This window comes from Lampetra planeri, chromosome 24, assembly GCF_965212315.1.
Source record: "Lampetra planeri chromosome 24, kcLamPlan1.2.h2, whole genome shotgun sequence".
NCBI classification, from domain to species: Eukaryota; Metazoa; Chordata; class Hyperoartia; order Petromyzontiformes; family Petromyzontidae; genus Lampetra; species Lampetra planeri.
Window position 1 is genome coordinate 187,962 of NC_136130.1, and position 17,901 is coordinate 205,862.

The window sequence follows — 17,901 nt, forward strand, 5'->3', positions numbered from 1 at the left end:
CGACCAAGGGAAACATTTTTCAAGTAAATTGCTGCAAGAGGTGTGCGACTTATTGGGTACTAAGAAGGTGCGTACCTCCCCGTACCACCCACAGACAGACGGGATGGTGGAGCGACTCCACAGGACTTTGAATTCTATGCTGTGCCAGCAGGTGTGTGAGGCACATGTTGATTGGGACCTGCAGGTCCCGGGGGTCCTCGCCGCGTATAGAATGGCCCCCCATGCAGCAACGGGATTTTCCCCATTCTATCTGATGTATGGTCGGGAAGCCGACCCGCCCATGGAAACGCAGCTGGGACTGTCCGCACCACGAACAAATTCGAAATTGGCAGAACATATTAAATTTAACATTCATAAGCTGACCGAGGCACGGGAGGCCGCACGGCTTAATTCGCGGGCTCGCCAAATTGCCAACGAGAGGTTGCATGCACGGAAGGTGTCCGTGCACGACTGGAAACCAGGCGATAGGGCCTGGCTGCACTGCCCTCAGGCACCTTTGGCTACGTCGCCTAAATTGTTGAAGCCATGGCGGGGACCCGTGGAGGTCGTGCGGGTTGCACGCCCCCAGTGTGTTCAAATAAAATGGGGAAAGTGCCGTTGGTACGTCCACCCCTCCCGACTGAAACCGTTCTCGCCTCCATATGGCCTCCCTTTGTGTCGTGAGGGCCGAGCATGTGACTTGACCGACGACCCAAGGGGGGAAATGTCTCCGCCTGATCCTCACATGTCTCCGCCTGATCCGCTCCCAGGTGTCTCGGAACTGACAGCTGCCGACCACCGGCGGCCGGATCCTCGCGGCGCTGCCGGTCCTTCCAGGCCCGATCCGCGCCATCCAGGGCTGCCGGAGCCACCGGACGGTCGTCAGCGTCCCGTCCCATAAGATGGACCGGCCAGGCGGACTCGCGCTAAGTCGCGCTACTTTTCATGACCAACCGAATGAGGAGCCGATGCGGCCGGAGCGCCTCGTCACTGCGTTCCTCATCCGCTCGACCGCTCTATCACCCCGGTGGAGGAGCGAGCGGAGGGGGGAGGGATCAATAGTCACAGAGACACTGGACACGTTCATTTTCTGGGATTTGCTTTTAGTGTGTTGTTCGTCGGGCTGTACATAGCTTGTTGTCTGGGTGTTGTGTGTTGTTGTTGACTTTTATTGTGTTGGTTGTCGGTTTGTACATAGGTTGTTGTCGGGTGTTGTGTCTTTGTGTTGTTGTTGTTGTGTTACGGGGCACACTGGGGGGGTGGGGTTTTTGTTGTGTTGACGTTGTGTTGTTTAGCAGCCGGGCCGGCTGCGAGCTATGTGAGAGGGGGTGATGTAGTGGTGATACGCGCTGGGGTAGGGATCGTGTGCCAGCGCGTAGTGATTGGCTGTGTGTGTTGGTGACGCGCGCTGACGGTGAAGGATCAGGGGTCAGCGCGGGGTCGGGGGTTATGAGGCAGTGATTGGTTGGGTATCGGTTCCGCGCGCTGACAGCGATGGGATCCTGGGGCAAGCGCGTGGGGATTGGTCAACTAAGGGGGATGCTCACGTCGAGGTCCGCATACGCTCCGTCTCCCGTGAGCGGGGGCTATATAAGGTGGTGCGCACAGGCGCACGGGGAGGAGTGACCAGCGAAGACTGAAGACGGAGGAGGAAGAGATAGGGCCCTGGGGTACCTAGTCCCGCTGTCCTGTAGGGGCCGGGGCTCTGTGTGACCCAGAGGCGGAACCCTGGGACCCGGGGCCGAGCGTCCGTGAGAGGGCCGGCCCTTGGGACTCAGAGGTTGTGGCCCACGCCCAAGCTGGGGTGGGCCTGTAGGCTCCACGGACGTTACGGGGCGGAGTGCAGTGTGAGCATGCAGTGTGAGGCATAGTAACTACACGTGTCAAGTGAAGTATGTGTAGTCAGAGGCATAGTAACTACACGTGTCAAGTGAAGTGTGTGTAGTTAGAGGAATAGTGACCACACGTGTCAAGTGAAGTGTGTGTAGTCAGAGGAATAGTGACCACACATTGTATCGTGACAAGTCAAGGTTTAATAAAAAGTGTGCTACCCGTCAAGTGGTTTCCTGCCGTCATTCCAATACTTCATGTGTATGTGTTGTCAATTATGGACGTAATTACGCACCAAACGAAGGCTTTAAACAAATCCAAACAAAAAAACTCACTTTTTTATTTTATCAGGTAAGGCCCACTGAGCTATATAGCTCTTTTTCAGAAGCGACCAGGCCACAAATGAGCTCAGCGAAGTGGCTTATCACGTGGAATACTCTAAACGCATGTTTCTAAATGTGGAGGGAAAAAAGGGAGGACCAGAGAAAAATCCATGCAACCACAGAGAGAGAACGTGCAAACTCCAAATATACAGGCGTGAAGGTTGGGATCGAATTCATGACCTCCTGTATACCAGGCAAGGTAGTTAACATCTAGCCACCGCGGCGCTATTGACTGCTGTGACGCGTTAGAAATATGGAACTTTCACATTGATACCCGGAACAAAAATGTAAGCGTGGAGAGCGGTGCATGCTTGGAATCCCATACGAATTCGAGAACGTACACAGTTTAAAAGAACATCACGTAGTTAAGAAAGGTAAGTGGGGAATGGGCCAGGAAACGACACAGAATGATTCCAAAGAACACAGGATGAGATGTTACTATCCTTTGTGCAAGCACTTCCAAGAGTTCATGAACAGTGAGCCTGGTGAAATTTGGGGAGCGCATCGTCAGTAGTGAACCTTTGGTTCCTAGGGTGTTTCGGCCTTTCATACTATACACCCTCCCCAAAGGCGGCCAGCGACAGGGTGATCAATCCTACGCTTGCGTCCCATTCCCAATTAGTCATAGGAGTTGCCTTGTTGTTGATAGCCAACATCCCATGGGACTATGCATGGCAGGGGTGTCCTCCTTCCTGAGTCAAGCATTGTTGACTGCATACCTCCTGGCCTTCTCACTTTGGGGCCCAGCTGGGGTCTTTCCTCTTCATCCAGAGCCACTGACTGCTGCCTCCTGCCGCCTCTGATACAGCTCTGATTGCCGAACGCTGGCTCTGGCCCTTAATTCCCAGGTCTTTAAGCAGTCTGGTTGTAGACGTTGCCACAAAACCTCTGCAGCCCACCTCCACTGGTCGGACTTCTGTGTTCCAGCCATGATGCCGTGCTTCGGCAGCTATATCGGCATAGCGCAGATGTTTTCGCTAATAAGCCTCATCTACTGAGTCCTCTCAGGGTACTGTGAGCTCAATGATGAAGACCTTCTTGAGCGAACGGGACCAGAGCACCATGTCAGGTCTTAGGGTGGTGGTTGCGATCTCCGGAGGAAACAGAAGTTGCCGGCCAATGTCAGCTAGCAATTTCCAGTCGCGGGCCAAGCGCAGCTGGGTCTCGCTCTATTGGTGTAGAGCCACTCTTCGGTGGTTTAGCCCCTTCGCGGACAAAGGTCGTCCGTAAGGGGTGTGATGCTGCTGGGGGTGGTAGGGAGTTGGTGGCAGCTCGCTTGTCCTCCAGGGCGGACGCAAGGTTTTTAAGGACTTGGTTGTGACGCCAAGTGTAGCGTCCTTGGGTGAGGCTTGTTTTACACCCTGTGAGAATGTGCCTGAGGTTGGCTGGCATGGAACAGAGGGCACAGTCCGGATCTTCACCATACCATTGGTGAACTGGTGTTGGAAGGACGTCATATGTTGCTCTGATGCAAAAGCTCAACCGCCTCGCTTCCATGGCCCACAGATCCTTCCAGCTGATCTTCCTCTTCTCCACACTGTCCCATCGAGTCCACTGTCCCTGTTTGGCAAGAGAGACTGCCTTGGCCCAACTTGCAGCCTCCTCCTGATGGCGTACTTCCTGCACTACCATCTTCTGCCGCTCTGGTGCAGTGGCCTTACTCCAAGCAGCACGGCTAGTTAGCCCAAGGCCTCCTCTCCCTTGCTGAACATGACCCACAATGTCAGCATGTCTGAGGGCTGCTGTTGCCTCCTGGACTGCTTTTCCTGGCCTCCATTTGCGCCCAGTTGCCAAGGTCGGCGCGTTGTTGCTCACCACTGGGTCTCGAGATTCATTCAGTGTCATCTGGAGCCTGGTTTTTGCACACTTGAATTCCTCGGTTAGACTGGTGAGGGGCAGCTTGAGGACACCATCTCCATAGAGGCCTATGGTGGTAAGGCATCGTGGAACTCCGAGCCACTTCTTTAAGTAGCTCGTGACTCCTCTTTCCATCTTCTCCACTGTTGAGATTGGAACCTCATACACTGCTAGGGGCCACAACACCCGGGGTAGGAGACCAAACTGCAAACACCAGGCCTTTAACTTTCCAGGTAGCTGGGTGTTGTCGATGGACTGTAGGCTACTACTGATGTCTTTACGCAGCTGTTGCACCTGGTCTTTGTCCTTCAGGCTTGCATCATACCACCTTCCAAGGCTTTTTACCGGCTGCTCAGACACTGTTGGGATTTGGTCATCTCCGATGAAGAATTTCAGGTCACAGAGTACTCCCTTCACAATAGAGATGCTGCGTGACTTGGATGGTTTAATCTTCATACGGGCCCAGCTGATGTTCTCCTCGAGTTTTCTGAGCAGTCTCCTGGTGCATGGGACAGTGGTGGTCAATGTTGTAATGTCGTCCATGTAGGCTCTGAGTGGAGGGAGGCGAAAACCAGAGTCGACTCGCTGTCCACCAGCAACCCATTTTGAGGATCTGATGATAACCTCCATTGCCATTATGAATGCCAATGGAGAAATTGTACATCCCGCCATTATACCTACATTCAGGCATTGCCATGAGGTGGTGAACTCTGAGGTGGTGAAGCAGAACTGCAGATCCTGAAAGTACGATTTCACCAGGGTTGTGATGGTGTCCGGTATGTGGAAAAATCTGAAGGCAGCCCACAGGAGTTCATGGGGCACAGAGCCAAATGCATTGGCGAGGTCGAGGAAGACTACATGGAGGTCCCTTTTCTCCACCTTGGCCATTTGGATCTGGTGCCAGATCATGCTGGAATGTTCCAAGCAGCCAGAGAACCCTGATATTCCTGCCTTCTGTACAGATGTATCGACGTACGCATTCCTTTGCAGGTACTCGGCCATCCTCTGGGCAATGACCCTAAAGCAGATTTTACCCTCGACATTCAGTAAGGAGATTGGGCGGAATTGGCTGATGTTCACTGCATCCTTCTCCTTAGGGATCAGGACCCTGCCTGCCCTATGTCACACTTTGGGTATTATCTTCTTTTGCCAAGCTGTTCTCATGAGCCTCCAGAGGAACCTCAGGACGTCTGGTGCGTTCTTATACACTTTGTACGGGACTCCATTTGGCCCCGGGGCTGATGCTGTTCTTGCCCTTCGAACTGTGTTTTCCACCTCTTTCCATGTCGGAGGGATGTTTCGGGGGTTCAATGGGTGGGATATCTGATGGGATGGCCAGATGTTCATGTCGCTTTGAGTCAAAGTTTGTTGTTCTCAGGTGCTCTTCTAGGTCTTTCTTTGTTGTTTTTAGAACTCCACTTTTTTCCTTCGTGAAGAGACTTTTAAGGAACTTGAAGGGATCTTTATAGAATCGAGTTCTAGTTTGTTCTTTTTTCCTTATGCGCTTCCGTAGGTTCTCTGCTCTACGGAGGGATGCCAACCGGGTTTTGATGTCAGCCTGAAGTGCCTCTATGCCCTCCTTTTCCACTTCCGATGCTTTCTTCCACTGTTTCTTAAGCTGTCTCCTTTCTTGAATGAGGCGCTTGATTTCTTGTTGCCTCCTGGAAACTGGTGGGGTTGGAACCTTTCTCCCGCCTTTTGCCTCTTGCACTCCAAAGCTTTCTGCCCCGTACTCATAGATGATGTCCCCCATCCTCTCCAACTTCTTCTCCACTGTGCCTCGAAGTTTCTCGAGGGTCAAGGTAAGGTCAGTATTCAATGTTTCCCACAACTTCTTGTCACTGGCGCCAGGCCACTTCACATACGGTCTGTGCCCTGGTAGTCTCCTCTCGACTGCAGGTCTGGGAGGCTGGGTGAGTTCCACTCCTGTTGTTGGTTCCACCTCAGTTGTTACTTCGGTGCTTGAGTTTACGTCCTCCATGACAGTGGTACTGATGCACTGCAAACTATGGTTTGCGTCCAGTTGCTGTGCTTCATTCGACTGATTTGATCGCTTTCACAGAAAGTAATCAATGCGAGGCCTCTGTCTCTCTTTACCCAAACACCCCTTCTTCCCCTGGTGGATCCTCAACCCATGGTGTGATGTAACTTTCCTCCAACCACAGACACATACCTGCATCTGTTTGTGGCCTGCTGTTGCAGCGGAACTTGTGACAGTTGCTGTGGTGTTCTCTTGTGCTATGCTCTCATTATTCGTAGTCGTTTCCGGTCCAGTCCTTACCATGTTGTCAGTCGATGAGTCATCTTCCGCCCCCGCTCTCGCAGACTCTAGGCGTATTCTCGTATGTTGACTTTCTGTAGCTAAAGCGGGTGTTTCCAACATACTGCGAAGCATGGGAAACTACAGAAATGGGAAGCTAACCCATGACTGTCCCAGTGGGGTCTATTCCCTCCTGTCAGCCGTCTCTCCATGCCGCCACAAGGACTTTCCCCTGTTGTCAGCTGATCTTTCTCAGCAGTCACTGGACAAGTCCAGATATTCAGATTCCAAAGAACACAGGATGAGATGTTACTATCCAAGAGTTCATGAACAGTGAGCCTGGTGAAATTTGGGGAGCGCATCGTCAGTAGTGAACCTTTGGTTCCTAGGGTGTTTCGGCCTTTCATACTATACACCCTCCCCAAAGGCGGCCAGCGACAGAGTGATCAATCCTACGCTTGAGGGATTGGAATGGTGTGCTGGGTAAATTGTTACATCGCACGACTGCGAGGTGGCGACGGTTTTGGAGAGGCCTTCATCTTTGCAGCAATGGATCAATCATGGCTGATGATGAGCCATGTATGTCTCTAATAGAGGTGTTTTTGGGTTAGATCGCATAAATATAAATGTGTCGTTAAACCCGCCACCACCCGACAGCCAATTAATAAGGTTTGTCATGTTTGTCTCTTTGTGAGTCTTTCTCTGCTTGTGTGTCTGTCGTCGTGTCTATGTTTTGTCTCTCAAATTTAGAAATCTTTGGGAGAACATAATCAACCAGGTGGGGTATTGACTGTTTTGTTGGCCGACTCTCTGTGTTGTATTGCATTTTATTTAAAAGTTTACTATTTTGTTTTCTCATTCATTTGTACCTGATGATGGTTGCTTGTTTTGCAATCGAAACGTCGTATTCGATTATTATTTAGTTTCTATCTCGGCCTCGCTGTGCGCTGCGTTGCACCGCTAGTCGAGTAGATAACCTTGCGTTCAATAAACCCTCGGAGCCAGGATGAACGTCCAACTCCAATCGTCATTTATTGATTGTAACAAGGTAAAACTGGTGAGAAAACACAGATACAGCATCTGTTATAATCCAGAAACACCAACACAATGAACACCACAGCATCAGAACATTGTCTTAGATAACAATAGATCCTGGACGGACCAGGCCCCTACATTACCACTGAACAACTAGACAAAAGCACACGCCGGTGCGTTGTATACAGGTACATCGTGTATTCATCCCACTGCACCCCAAAAGTACAGCATTACACATAACACTAAACTGTGGATGAGATACTTCGTCATGTTTACTCGACCTACTAAATCACAAGTAACATCCACAATAAGGAAAGTCTCAGGCTTAGTTACTAACTAGGCCTCGTATTTACTACAACAACTTAACGGCACCATAAAGGCATTTACATCACTATAACGGTCATTCCAACATTACAACAGCATTGCCAATATTATAGGAATATACACAAACTTACAGACAATGCTTCTTAAGCTCCCACAATGGACAAGTGCGGCTGTGGTCTCACTGAGATGCGATGCGTGCCGCCATCTTGACTTATCTGTGTAATGGCCGACGCCCGCGTGGTACAGTGGAAATCTAAAATCGTAACTTCCTGGTCACGTGACCAAAATTAGCATAAAAAACAGGAACTTCCTGTGAACGTACGCTCCACATCTGCCGTGAGGCAAGACAGTTTCTTTCTACGTGACTTTACCGAAAGAACCAAAGAGTATATTAAGATGTGGTCATCTAATGAAGAGTGTTTACTTGTAGGAGGACACCCGGAGTACCCGGATAAAATCAACGCGTGCGAGACAGCAACTCTACCCCATACAGAAGGAACGGGTGAAGTCCACGTTTTTGGTGTATGAGAGTACTTTACTCCAATAAAACAGGCAATGCTTGAATAATAATCAGATATTAGCAGTTGTAGATCTAATTAAAAGTCCGTGTTTGATCTGGAGTTGGGGGGGGGGGCGATCTAGTGTCCTTTCATTGCAATTAATTACAGCTGGGATTATAGTCATTGATGTAGTATGGGGAGCGGAGGCGCAGTGGTTAGGGCACTGCGTGACGAACCCAGCGACCCGAGTTAGATTCCCCACTCACGGCCAGTAACAGCGACGAATATATAAAGCAGTTCTGCTCCTTCCCTAGGTCGACTCAGCCTTAAACGAGTACCTGGCCCAGTGTGTAAACATCATTTGGGGCAGAAAAAAGTGGCCAGCCGGTCGTGGTGTTGAACACCCTCCCTCCTCGTGTGCCATGCTGGCCTTAGCGGGTGCTCGCTTCTGCAGCACTGGACCGAGCAGTCTGTTAAAGGCTATACCGTAACATGGAATCTGTGTCTTTGTAATCATGTTCCGTGGAATGGTAGATTGTAATCAAACGCGAGTGGTATCACTGTGGTGAACTGTCATTCCAGGATTATTGTAGGAGTGGTCATATTGGTAAATATAACTATTTGTAGATTGTTTTACACATTGTGTACTGCAGTAGTAGTTAATTGTGATATGAATCATTACCGCAGTAGTAGCTGGTGGTTCCCATAGTGGTAGGTGAATAATATCACCACTCATTTGCCAAAATTAAGAAAACCATGCCACGTCTTGTTCCCCTCGTGAGGTGTTGAGCACCGCCATGGTGGCTTGCACCCAGTCACAACGAACCATAACGGAGGTTTCAACAACACCAGCAGAGAGGGAGAAAACATCGATGATCGAGAATGAGAGAGAGAGAGAGAGAACAACGCCGGAGAAACCTTCCACGTGCCGCTCTGTACAGCTGTCTTGCTGCTGTTGTTTTAGATAGAGCAAAATTCCGAGTTCATCTCCTAGTGGGGGCGGAAAAAGCTGCGGTGCGCTTGCGGCCAAACTTCCCCCCACACAAGGGCGGTTGGGGGGGAGGGGGAGAGTTTAAATGAGGAAGGCTCGGCTCCGTGTTTTACTCAAACCACGCCTTGTCTTCTCCGTCTCGGGCTCCTCGGTCCCTCGGCAGCAACGCGTCCACGTGGGCCGCCGCGTTCCATCACAATGTCTGTGTCGTTACCGATCTTCTGCTGCTCCTGCTGCTGCGCACTGTGACGAGCGGCATCGGCTGCGTAGATCAAAGTTAACCACCACGCGACTCGTGAGGACCCCGCTTGGATGGTGCAAAGCCAGAAGATGGGAGCGTGGCCCACGGGGCTGTGAGCCGGCTCGGCATGGGGCAGACGAGTGGCAGAACGAGGGGCTTGGCCGCGACCCAGTGGCAGCACCACGGCCCCTCGGATCTACAAGCCTCGGACTGTACGCCAACCCACACTCTGTGGTCCGGGTCCCGGATCGGCGACACCGAGGATCTCCAGGGGCTCGTGAGAAACCCTTCGCGAGACAGCAAGGGGTTCCGAGTCGACTTTGCGTGCCCCGATGATGGCGCGGAGGTTCTGCGGGAACCCCCTGGCCCCGGGGGCTCGGGGCGCGAGGCGTGGGGGGGCCCAGGGCACAGCTCCTGCGCCGCAAATCTCCACGCCGAGCCGTACGTGAGCGGTTATGGGGGAGGGTGAGGAATGAGTGGTGAGGGTTGATGGACAACAGATGGAGGTGATGAGTGAGGAGTGATGGGCGAGGAGTAAGGGTTGAGTAAAAGGTTCTACTCCTCCCCGTGCCACCCTCACTCTACCCCCCTCACCGTGCCCCCACCTCACCGTGCTCCCCTAACCATACCCCCCCTCCCCACCGTGCCCCTCTCACCGTACCCCCCCCCTTTCCACCGTGCCCCCCTCACCGTGCCCTCCTCCCCAGGTGGTTCTTCGGCACCGTGAGTCGCGTCGAGGCGGAGCGCGTGCTGCTGTCCAGCGCCAATGAGCACGGTGCCTTCCTGCTGCGGGATGGAGGCGCTGGCAGGTTCAGCCTCTCGGGTGAGATCCGGGTGGGTGAGTGGTGAGGGTGTGAGTGACTGTGATAAGAGTGGTGAGTGATTGGTGATGGTGTGAGTGTCATGAGAACATGATGTGTGAGGGTGTGTGGGGATGTGATGAGAGCGGGGTGAGTGATGAGGGTGTGAGTGAGTGTGATGAGAGTGGGGTGAGTGTGATGAGAGGTGTGAGCATATAGGCGAACTAGGCGGTCACTTAGGGCGCCAAGTTAAGTGGGGCGCCAAGTTAAGTGGGGCGCCAAGTTAAGTGGGGCGCCAAGTTAAGTGGGGTGCCAAATTCGAGGAAAAAAAACAAATAAAACTAACGAAGATGTCATTATTTAAATTCCTGTGCGTGTACAGAGGGACTATGAATAATACATTTCTCAACATTTCTGAGAATGTATTACGTTAAATATTTTATTTACTGCAAAAATACTGTAAATCGCGGCATAGTCGACCTCAAATTTTCATGCAAAAATGTCATCACATGTCAACAAAGGTGCAAAATATTAAGGTATTAAAGGAATGTCACAATATAAACATGTATATTATGTTTATAATATGGCAAATATCATGGGCGTCCACAGGAATTTAAGTAGGATAGCTTTAAACCTGTTTAAATATTCATCTACAATATAATTGTCAGACCACCTGTAGTTCAAGTCATGTCATGTTTTGTGGTCAACAACATGTTTTTAACGCAGGATTATACTTAAGATGATTACTATAACACAGGCTATACAATAATGGCAATCCTTAACATTTATATTACAACTAGCGGGAAGTACCCGGCGTTGCCCGGGTCTTACAAATGTTTCAAAACTACTCTTAAAAATATAACAGCAGTGCGTACTGACTGTGGTGGTACCTGCTATAATTACAGCAATGCATACTGTGGTGGTACCTGCTATGATTACAGCAGTGTGTGATGTGGTGGTACCTGCTTTCACTGCAGCAGTGCATACTGTGGTGGCACTTGCTATGATTACAGCAGTGCATACTGACTGTGGTGGTACCTGATATGATTACAGCAGTGCATACTGACTGTGATGGTACCTGCTATCACTACAGTAGTACATGCAAACTCTATAGCAGTATTTATCGACTGTATAGCACAAAGTACTCACTTGACAGAGTGGCGTGGTGAGGCCTAGTCCCGTGCAGAGCCTCCAGGCTCGCCTAGATTGTCCAGCCGGCGAGGTGGCACTTTGGCAGGCTGGGCTGCTAACCCTGACGGCCTATAGTGGTAGCATCTAGCGACTGTATAGTAGTAATAACTGCACGCATCGGGGTGGGGGGAACATTACACAGTGAATAATTAATGTCAGCGTTTAGTGTATTTTTATAGCATTTTTATCGCGACATAAAATGTCCCCCTCACTCCCACCGAAGGCGTGCGACTTGGCATGGGCCGGCGGGCGGGCGGGCGGGGGGATGGATGGATGGGGGGATGGATGTAATGCTGCTGTTGATTATGATGATTTTGTATATGGTGGTGCTGATGATTGGGTTGTGATGGTGTTGATGGTGCTGGTATACGATCGCGATGACACTGTAAGCCCTGCTGATGACGGTGGTGGGGGTGGTGCAGTGCGCGACGGAGACCTGGTGAAGCACGTGCGCGTGAGGAAGACCCGCACAGGATTCTCCATCTCGAAGGAGCGGAGCTTCGCAAGCCTCGCCGCGCTCGTGGAGTCTCTCCGCAGCGGCGACTCTGCGCTCTGCATCCAGCTCCGGGCGCCGTGCAGTGCGGTACGTGCGTGTCTGTGTGCGCAAGTGTCTGTGTGCGCAAGTGTCTGTGTGCGCAAGTGTCTGTGTGCGCAAGTGTCTGTGTGCGCAAGTGTCTGTGTGCGCAAGTGTCTGTGTGCGCAAGTGTCTGTGTGCGCAAGTGTCTGTGTGCGCAAGTGTCTGTGTGCGCAAGTGTCTGTGTGCGCAAGTGTCTGTGTGCACTGTCTGGGGAGCGGGTGGCCCAGTGGATAGCAGCGCGCTGCACTACAAACCCGGCGACCCGAGTTCGATTCCCGCTCACGGTCAACACCAGTGATGAATATCTGAACCGGTTCTGGGCCCTCCCCTAGGTCGACGAAGCCTCAAAATTAGTACCTGGTGTGGTGTGTAAAAATATCGCAACTGGGGAGACAAAGGCATCCGAGCGTGGTGTTGGCCACCCACCCCCTCGTGCCGTGTCGGACTTCATAGGTGCTCTTCATAGGTGCTCGCTAACAGCACTTCTCCTAACAGTCTAAGCTACACGGGGGATCTTTGTGTGTATGTGTGTTTGTTTGGAGAGCAGTTGATGCAGCAGTTGATGCAGCAGTTGATGCAGCAGTTGATGCAGCAGTTGATGCAGCAGTTGATGCAGCAGTTGATGCAGCAGTTGATGCAGCAGTTGATGCAGCAGTTGATGCAGCAGTTGATGCAGCAGTTGCCCTACAACTCCGGCTACCCAAGTTCAATTCATGCTTAAAGCCACCAACACCAGTGACAGTTATCTGATCCGGGGCCTTGTCTAGGTCAGCTCAGCCTCAAATGGGCACTCCCCCCACTCGTGTGCCATCCCAGCCCAACAGTCTGTTTAAAACTATACAGGGAATCGTTCTGTGTGCGTATGTGAAGTGTCACTCCAAGGTGTCAGTGTCACTCCCAGGTGTCAGCGTCACTCCCAGGTGTCAGTGTCACTCCCAGGTGTGGTGTCACTCCCAAGTGTCAGTGTCACTCCCAGGTGTGATGTCACTCCCAGGTGTGATGTCACTCCCAGGTGTGGTGTCACTCCCAGGTGTGGTGTCACTCCCAGGTGTGATGTCACTACCAGGTGTGGTGTCACTCCCAGGTATGATGTCACTCCCAGGTGTGGTGTCACTCCCAGGTGTGGTGTCACTCCCAGGTGTGATGTCACTCCCAGGTGTGGTGTCACTCCCAGGTGTGGTGTCACTCCCAGGTGTGATGTCACTCCCAGGTGTGGTGTCACTCCCAGGTGTCAGTGTCACTCCCAGGTGTGATGTCACTCCCAGGTGTGATGTCACTCCCAGGTGTGGTGTCACTCCCAGGTGTGGTGTCACTCCCAGGTGTGATGTCACTCCCAGGTGTGATGTCACTCCCAGGTGTGGTGTCACTCCCAGGTGTGATGTCACTCCCAGGTGTCAGTGTCACTCCCAGGTGTGATGTCACTCCCAGGTGTGATGTCACTCCCAGGTGTGGTGTCACTCCCAGGTGTGGTGTCACTCCCAGGTGTGATGTCACTACCAGGTGTCAGTGTCACTCCCAGGTGTGGTGTCACTCCCAGGTGTGATGTCACTCCCAGGTGTGATGTCGCTCCTAGGTGTGGTGTCACTCCCAGGTGTGGTGTCACTCCCAGGTGTGATGTCACTCCCAGGTGTGGTGTTACTCCCAGGTGTGATGTCACTTCCAGGTGTGGTGTCACTCCCAGGTGTGATGTCACTCCCAGGTGTGGTGTCACTCCCAGGTGTCAGTGTCACTCCCAGGTGTGATGTCACTCCCAGGTGTGGTGTCACTCCCAGGTGTCAGTGTCACTCCCAGGTGTGATGTCACTCCCAGGTGTCAGTGTCACTCCCAGGTGTGATGTCACTCCCAGGTGTGGTGTCTCTCCCAGGTGTCAGTGTCACTCCCAGGTGTGATGTCACTCCCAGGTGTCAGTGTCACTCCCAGGTGTGATGTTACTCGCAAGTGTGGGGTCACTCCCAGGTGTCAGTGTCACTCCCAGGTGTGATGTCACTCCCAGGTGTCAGTGTCACTCCCAGGTGTGATGTCACTCCCAGGTGTGATGTCACTCCCAGGTGTGATGTCACTCCCAGGTGTCAGTGTCACTCCCAGGTGTGGTGTTACTCCCAGGTGTCAGTGTCACTCCCAGGTGTGATGTCACTCCCAGGTGTGATGTCACTCCCAGGTGTGGTGTTACTCCCAGGTGTGATGTCACTCCCAGGTGTCAGTGTCACTCCCAGGTGTGATGTCACTCCCAGGTGTCAGTGTCACTCCCAGGTGTGATGTCACTCCCAGGTGTGATGTCACTCCCAGGTGTCAGTGTCACTTCCAGGTGTGATGTCACTCCCAGGTGTGGTGTCACTCCCAGGTGTCAGTGTCACTCCCAGGTGTGGTGTCACTCCCAGGTGTCAGTGTCACTCCCAGGTGTGATGTCACTCCCAGGTGTGATGTCACTCCCAGGTGTCAGTGTCACTCCCAGGTGTGGTGTTACTCCCAGGTGTGGTGTCACTCCCAGGTGTCAGTGTCACTCCCAGGTGTGATGTCACTCCCAGGTGTCAGTGTCACTCCCAGGTGTGATGTCACTCCCAGGTGTGGTGTCACTCCCAGGTGTGATGTCACTCCCAGGTATCAGTGTCACTCCCAGGTGTGATGTCACTCCCAGGTGTGATGTCACTCCCAGGTGTGATGTCACTCCCAGGTGTCAGTGTCACTCCCAGGTGTGGTGTTACTCCCAGGTGTGATGTCACTCCCAGGTGTCAGTGTCACTCCCAGGTGTGGTGTCAATCCCAGGTGTAATGTCACTCCCAGGTGTGGTGTTACTCCCAGGTGTGATGTCACTTCCAGGTGTGGTGTTACTCCCAGGTGTGATGTCACTCCCAGGTTCCCGAGGGAGAGGGCCCTGAGACCACGGGATCGCTGGGCGACGTGTGGGAGGTCCCTGCCGAGGCAGTGAGCCTCGAGCGGAAGCTGGGAGAGGGGGAGTTCGGGGAGGTGTGGCAGGGCCTGTGGAACCACTCCACCCCCGTTGCCATTAAGACCCTGAAGCCAGGTGAGAGATGTGGAGACAGGAGAGAGATGGAGGCAGATGTGTTGTACAGTGCCTTGTGACCTCCTGATGAAAGTTACTTTAGAAACGTAGATTTTCATTAAATGTAGGTGAGATGTACAAGCAGGTGTGATGTAAAGACACACAAGACAAAGAACGGTGAAAGACTAGGCTAGGTGAGAGTGCAAACCTGGTGACCCAGGCCCGTGGTTGAACTTGTGCCGAGACGGGAGATATCTAAGTTACGTGTAACCTTCATTTAGAATCGTAATCAGAAGCTAACCAACGACACACCACAAAGTCATTGGTCGCATGTATCTAAATTTCATGACACGTGGTAAATTGGTAATTTGAAGCATGTTTACAGGCCATCCTCAGACCTACGTCGGGTTACTTTCCTAGAAAAAGTTCCAGAAGTCCAAACAACACAAGTCGAGACCGATTTTCTCAGAAACAATGATTTAATAGGGGGTTACGGTCCTGACCAAGGGTCCGATATGCAACTTCATGCACATTTGAATACATCTATATATGTAAAAAGAGGGAAATTTGTGGATGTATGTCTGTTCGAAATGTTTAGCATACTGTACTTCCCAACATGCTACAAACTTTAAATTTGGCATGTGGGTAGCTTCCATACTGTACACAATGTAAAAAGTATAAAAATAGACTTTTGTATTTTGGGGGGGAGAATAATGGATATAATCTATTGCACTGCAAGTGAGTGGTGACGTCACATTTGTGATGGACTAAACTATTAATTTCCATGCAAAGAACCGGTACACCTGCTAGTCGCATATATAATCAACTACCAATCAATATATAATGTACAATAAGTGTTTAGAAAGTTCATAATTCCTGGCTTATTTGGACTGATTATTCGCAGTTTAAAGAGGGGGAATTACTATACGAAATATTATCAACAACATTACTAGAACCTTTGCTTTTATCAGTTGCCCGGGTCTTAAAAATGTTTCAAAACTACTCTTAAAAATCTAACAGCAGTGCGTACTGACTATGGTGGTACCTGCTATGATTACAGCAGTGCATACCGACTGTGGTTGTACCTGCTATGATTACAGCAGTGCATACTGACTGTGGTGGTACCTGCTATGATGACAGCAGTGCATACCGACTGTGGAGGTGTCTGCTATCACTACAGTAGTACATGCTGACTCTATATCAGTATTTATCGACTGGAAAGCACAAAGTACTCACCTAACAGAGTGGCGTGGTGAGGCGTAGTTCCGTGCAGAGCCTCCAGCCTCGCCTAGATTGTCCAGCCGGCCGAGGTGGCACCTTGGCGGGCTGGGGCTGGGCTGCTATCCCCCGCCGCCCAGCCACGATCTCCCCGGCCGCTCTGCAGTAATATCTACGGCCTATAGTGGTAGCATCTAGCGACTGTATATGTAACGGCTTAAATACTGCAGGAGACGAGTTGACAGAGGCAGCACGTATTTATTTATAACACCCTACAGAACAGTCATCTATACAGCCTAGGAACACAGCCTATGGCTACGCGTACCTGACACCGGCCATGCTCTCAGGTCCTCCGGCTATGTCCTTCCTAGAGGAGGCTATCTGACCCGACCTAACCAGGGTACGGGTCCCAACCACTGGCCCATCAACCCGGCCCTGACAAGGACGTCGGGCCGTGAGTACCCAGGGTCTCACCACTGAGCCACACAGTCCCGGCCCTGATAAGGGCAGCGGGGCTAGGGGTCCCAGGGTCCTATCTAGCTTGCTCCGTCTTCATTCTTCACTGGCTTCAACGACTCCCGAGTGCTCAAGCGCATCGCCTTATATAGCCCTCTGCTCCCCGAGGGACGGGGCTAGTGCTGACGTCGGTGTAGCCACCCAAGTGCGGACCGTGATGTAGACACCGGCTACGCGATGGCTCGCTACATCCCGGTACGTACCACCTCTACATATATATTAGTAACTGCACGCATCGGGGTGGGGGGGACATCACACAGTGAATAATTTACGTCAGCGTTTAGTGTATTTTGATAGCATTTTTGACGCTAAAGAAAATGTCCCCCTCAATCTCACCGAAGGCGTGCGACTTTAGTTGGTATGGTCGTCCACGCGTTATAAATAAATAAATAAAGTGGAAGCGCACAAAAATCACACTAAATCGCTAATTAAACTAATTGAAAGTTGAAGGATGTGAAAAAGGAAAGTCGCTTGCTCTCCGCAAGGCTTACGGCGTGGTACCTGGCAATTTCTTTTACATAAACCCCACCGTTGAAGAGCCAAGTGCGCAACCACACACAAACCCACACACTCATGGCAACGTGCCATGAGTGCCATGAGTGCGGATCAACGTAAGTCAAGGACTGTCTATATTTTGATTAACCAGGTGAGAAACTCGACTCAAGGGGACCAGGATAGCCTACTAAAATGACTAAAACTATTTATTTTATTTTACCAGGTAACGCCCAACTGAGTTACATAGCTCTTTTCTCAAAAACAACCTGGCTATCACAAATGATAAGCTCAACGAAGTGACTTATTAATGTGGACATTCATAGCAGCAAGCCAAATACTCACATTTTTCAAGAGTGACCTGGATCACCACAAATTACAACATATAATAAATAACACAAAAGGGACCAATTAAGCGAGTAGATGTGGACCAGAGCAAAGAGCACTGCGTGGCAGGGGCTCGTTTGAACAGATCGTGCTCACGTGGGCTGGACCCTCCACAGGACATGCAGACGCAGAGAGCTTCCTGGAGGAGGCGCAGCTGATGAAGGCGTTCCGGCACCCGCATCTGGTGGCGCTCTACGCGGTGTGCACCACCAGCGAACCGTTCCTCATCATCACCGAGCTCATGCCGCATGGCAGCCTGCGCCAGTGCCTGCAGGGTATGGCGCGCGGAGCTGTGAGGGCGCGGAGAGACATGGGCATG

General features: G+C 51.6%; 1 protein-coding gene across 3 annotated transcripts in view; it reads left to right on the forward strand.

The window, feature by feature from the left end:
* Positions 1-9,249: 9,249 nt before the first annotated feature.
* The window catches only part of LOC144726622 (tyrosine-protein kinase SRK2-like), a 28,252-nt gene continuing 19,600 nt past the window's right edge, over positions 9,250-17,901 (forward strand). Inside the window, exons 1-5 of one of the 3 annotated variants that reach the window (XM_078605352.1) lie at positions 9,250-9,841; positions 10,108-10,223; positions 11,814-11,974; positions 14,822-14,990; positions 17,699-17,857. In XM_078605352.1, the coding sequence (XP_078461478.1) occupies positions 9,528-9,841; positions 10,108-10,223; positions 11,814-11,974; positions 14,822-14,990; positions 17,699-17,857 (919 nt within the window). In that variant the 5' untranslated portion in view covers positions 9,250-9,527. Of the gene's footprint in view, positions 9,866-10,107; positions 10,224-11,813; positions 11,975-14,821; positions 14,991-17,698; positions 17,858-17,901 lie in introns of all 3 variants that reach the window. The other 2 variants (XM_078605353.1, XM_078605351.1) reach the window with 2 other exon arrangements.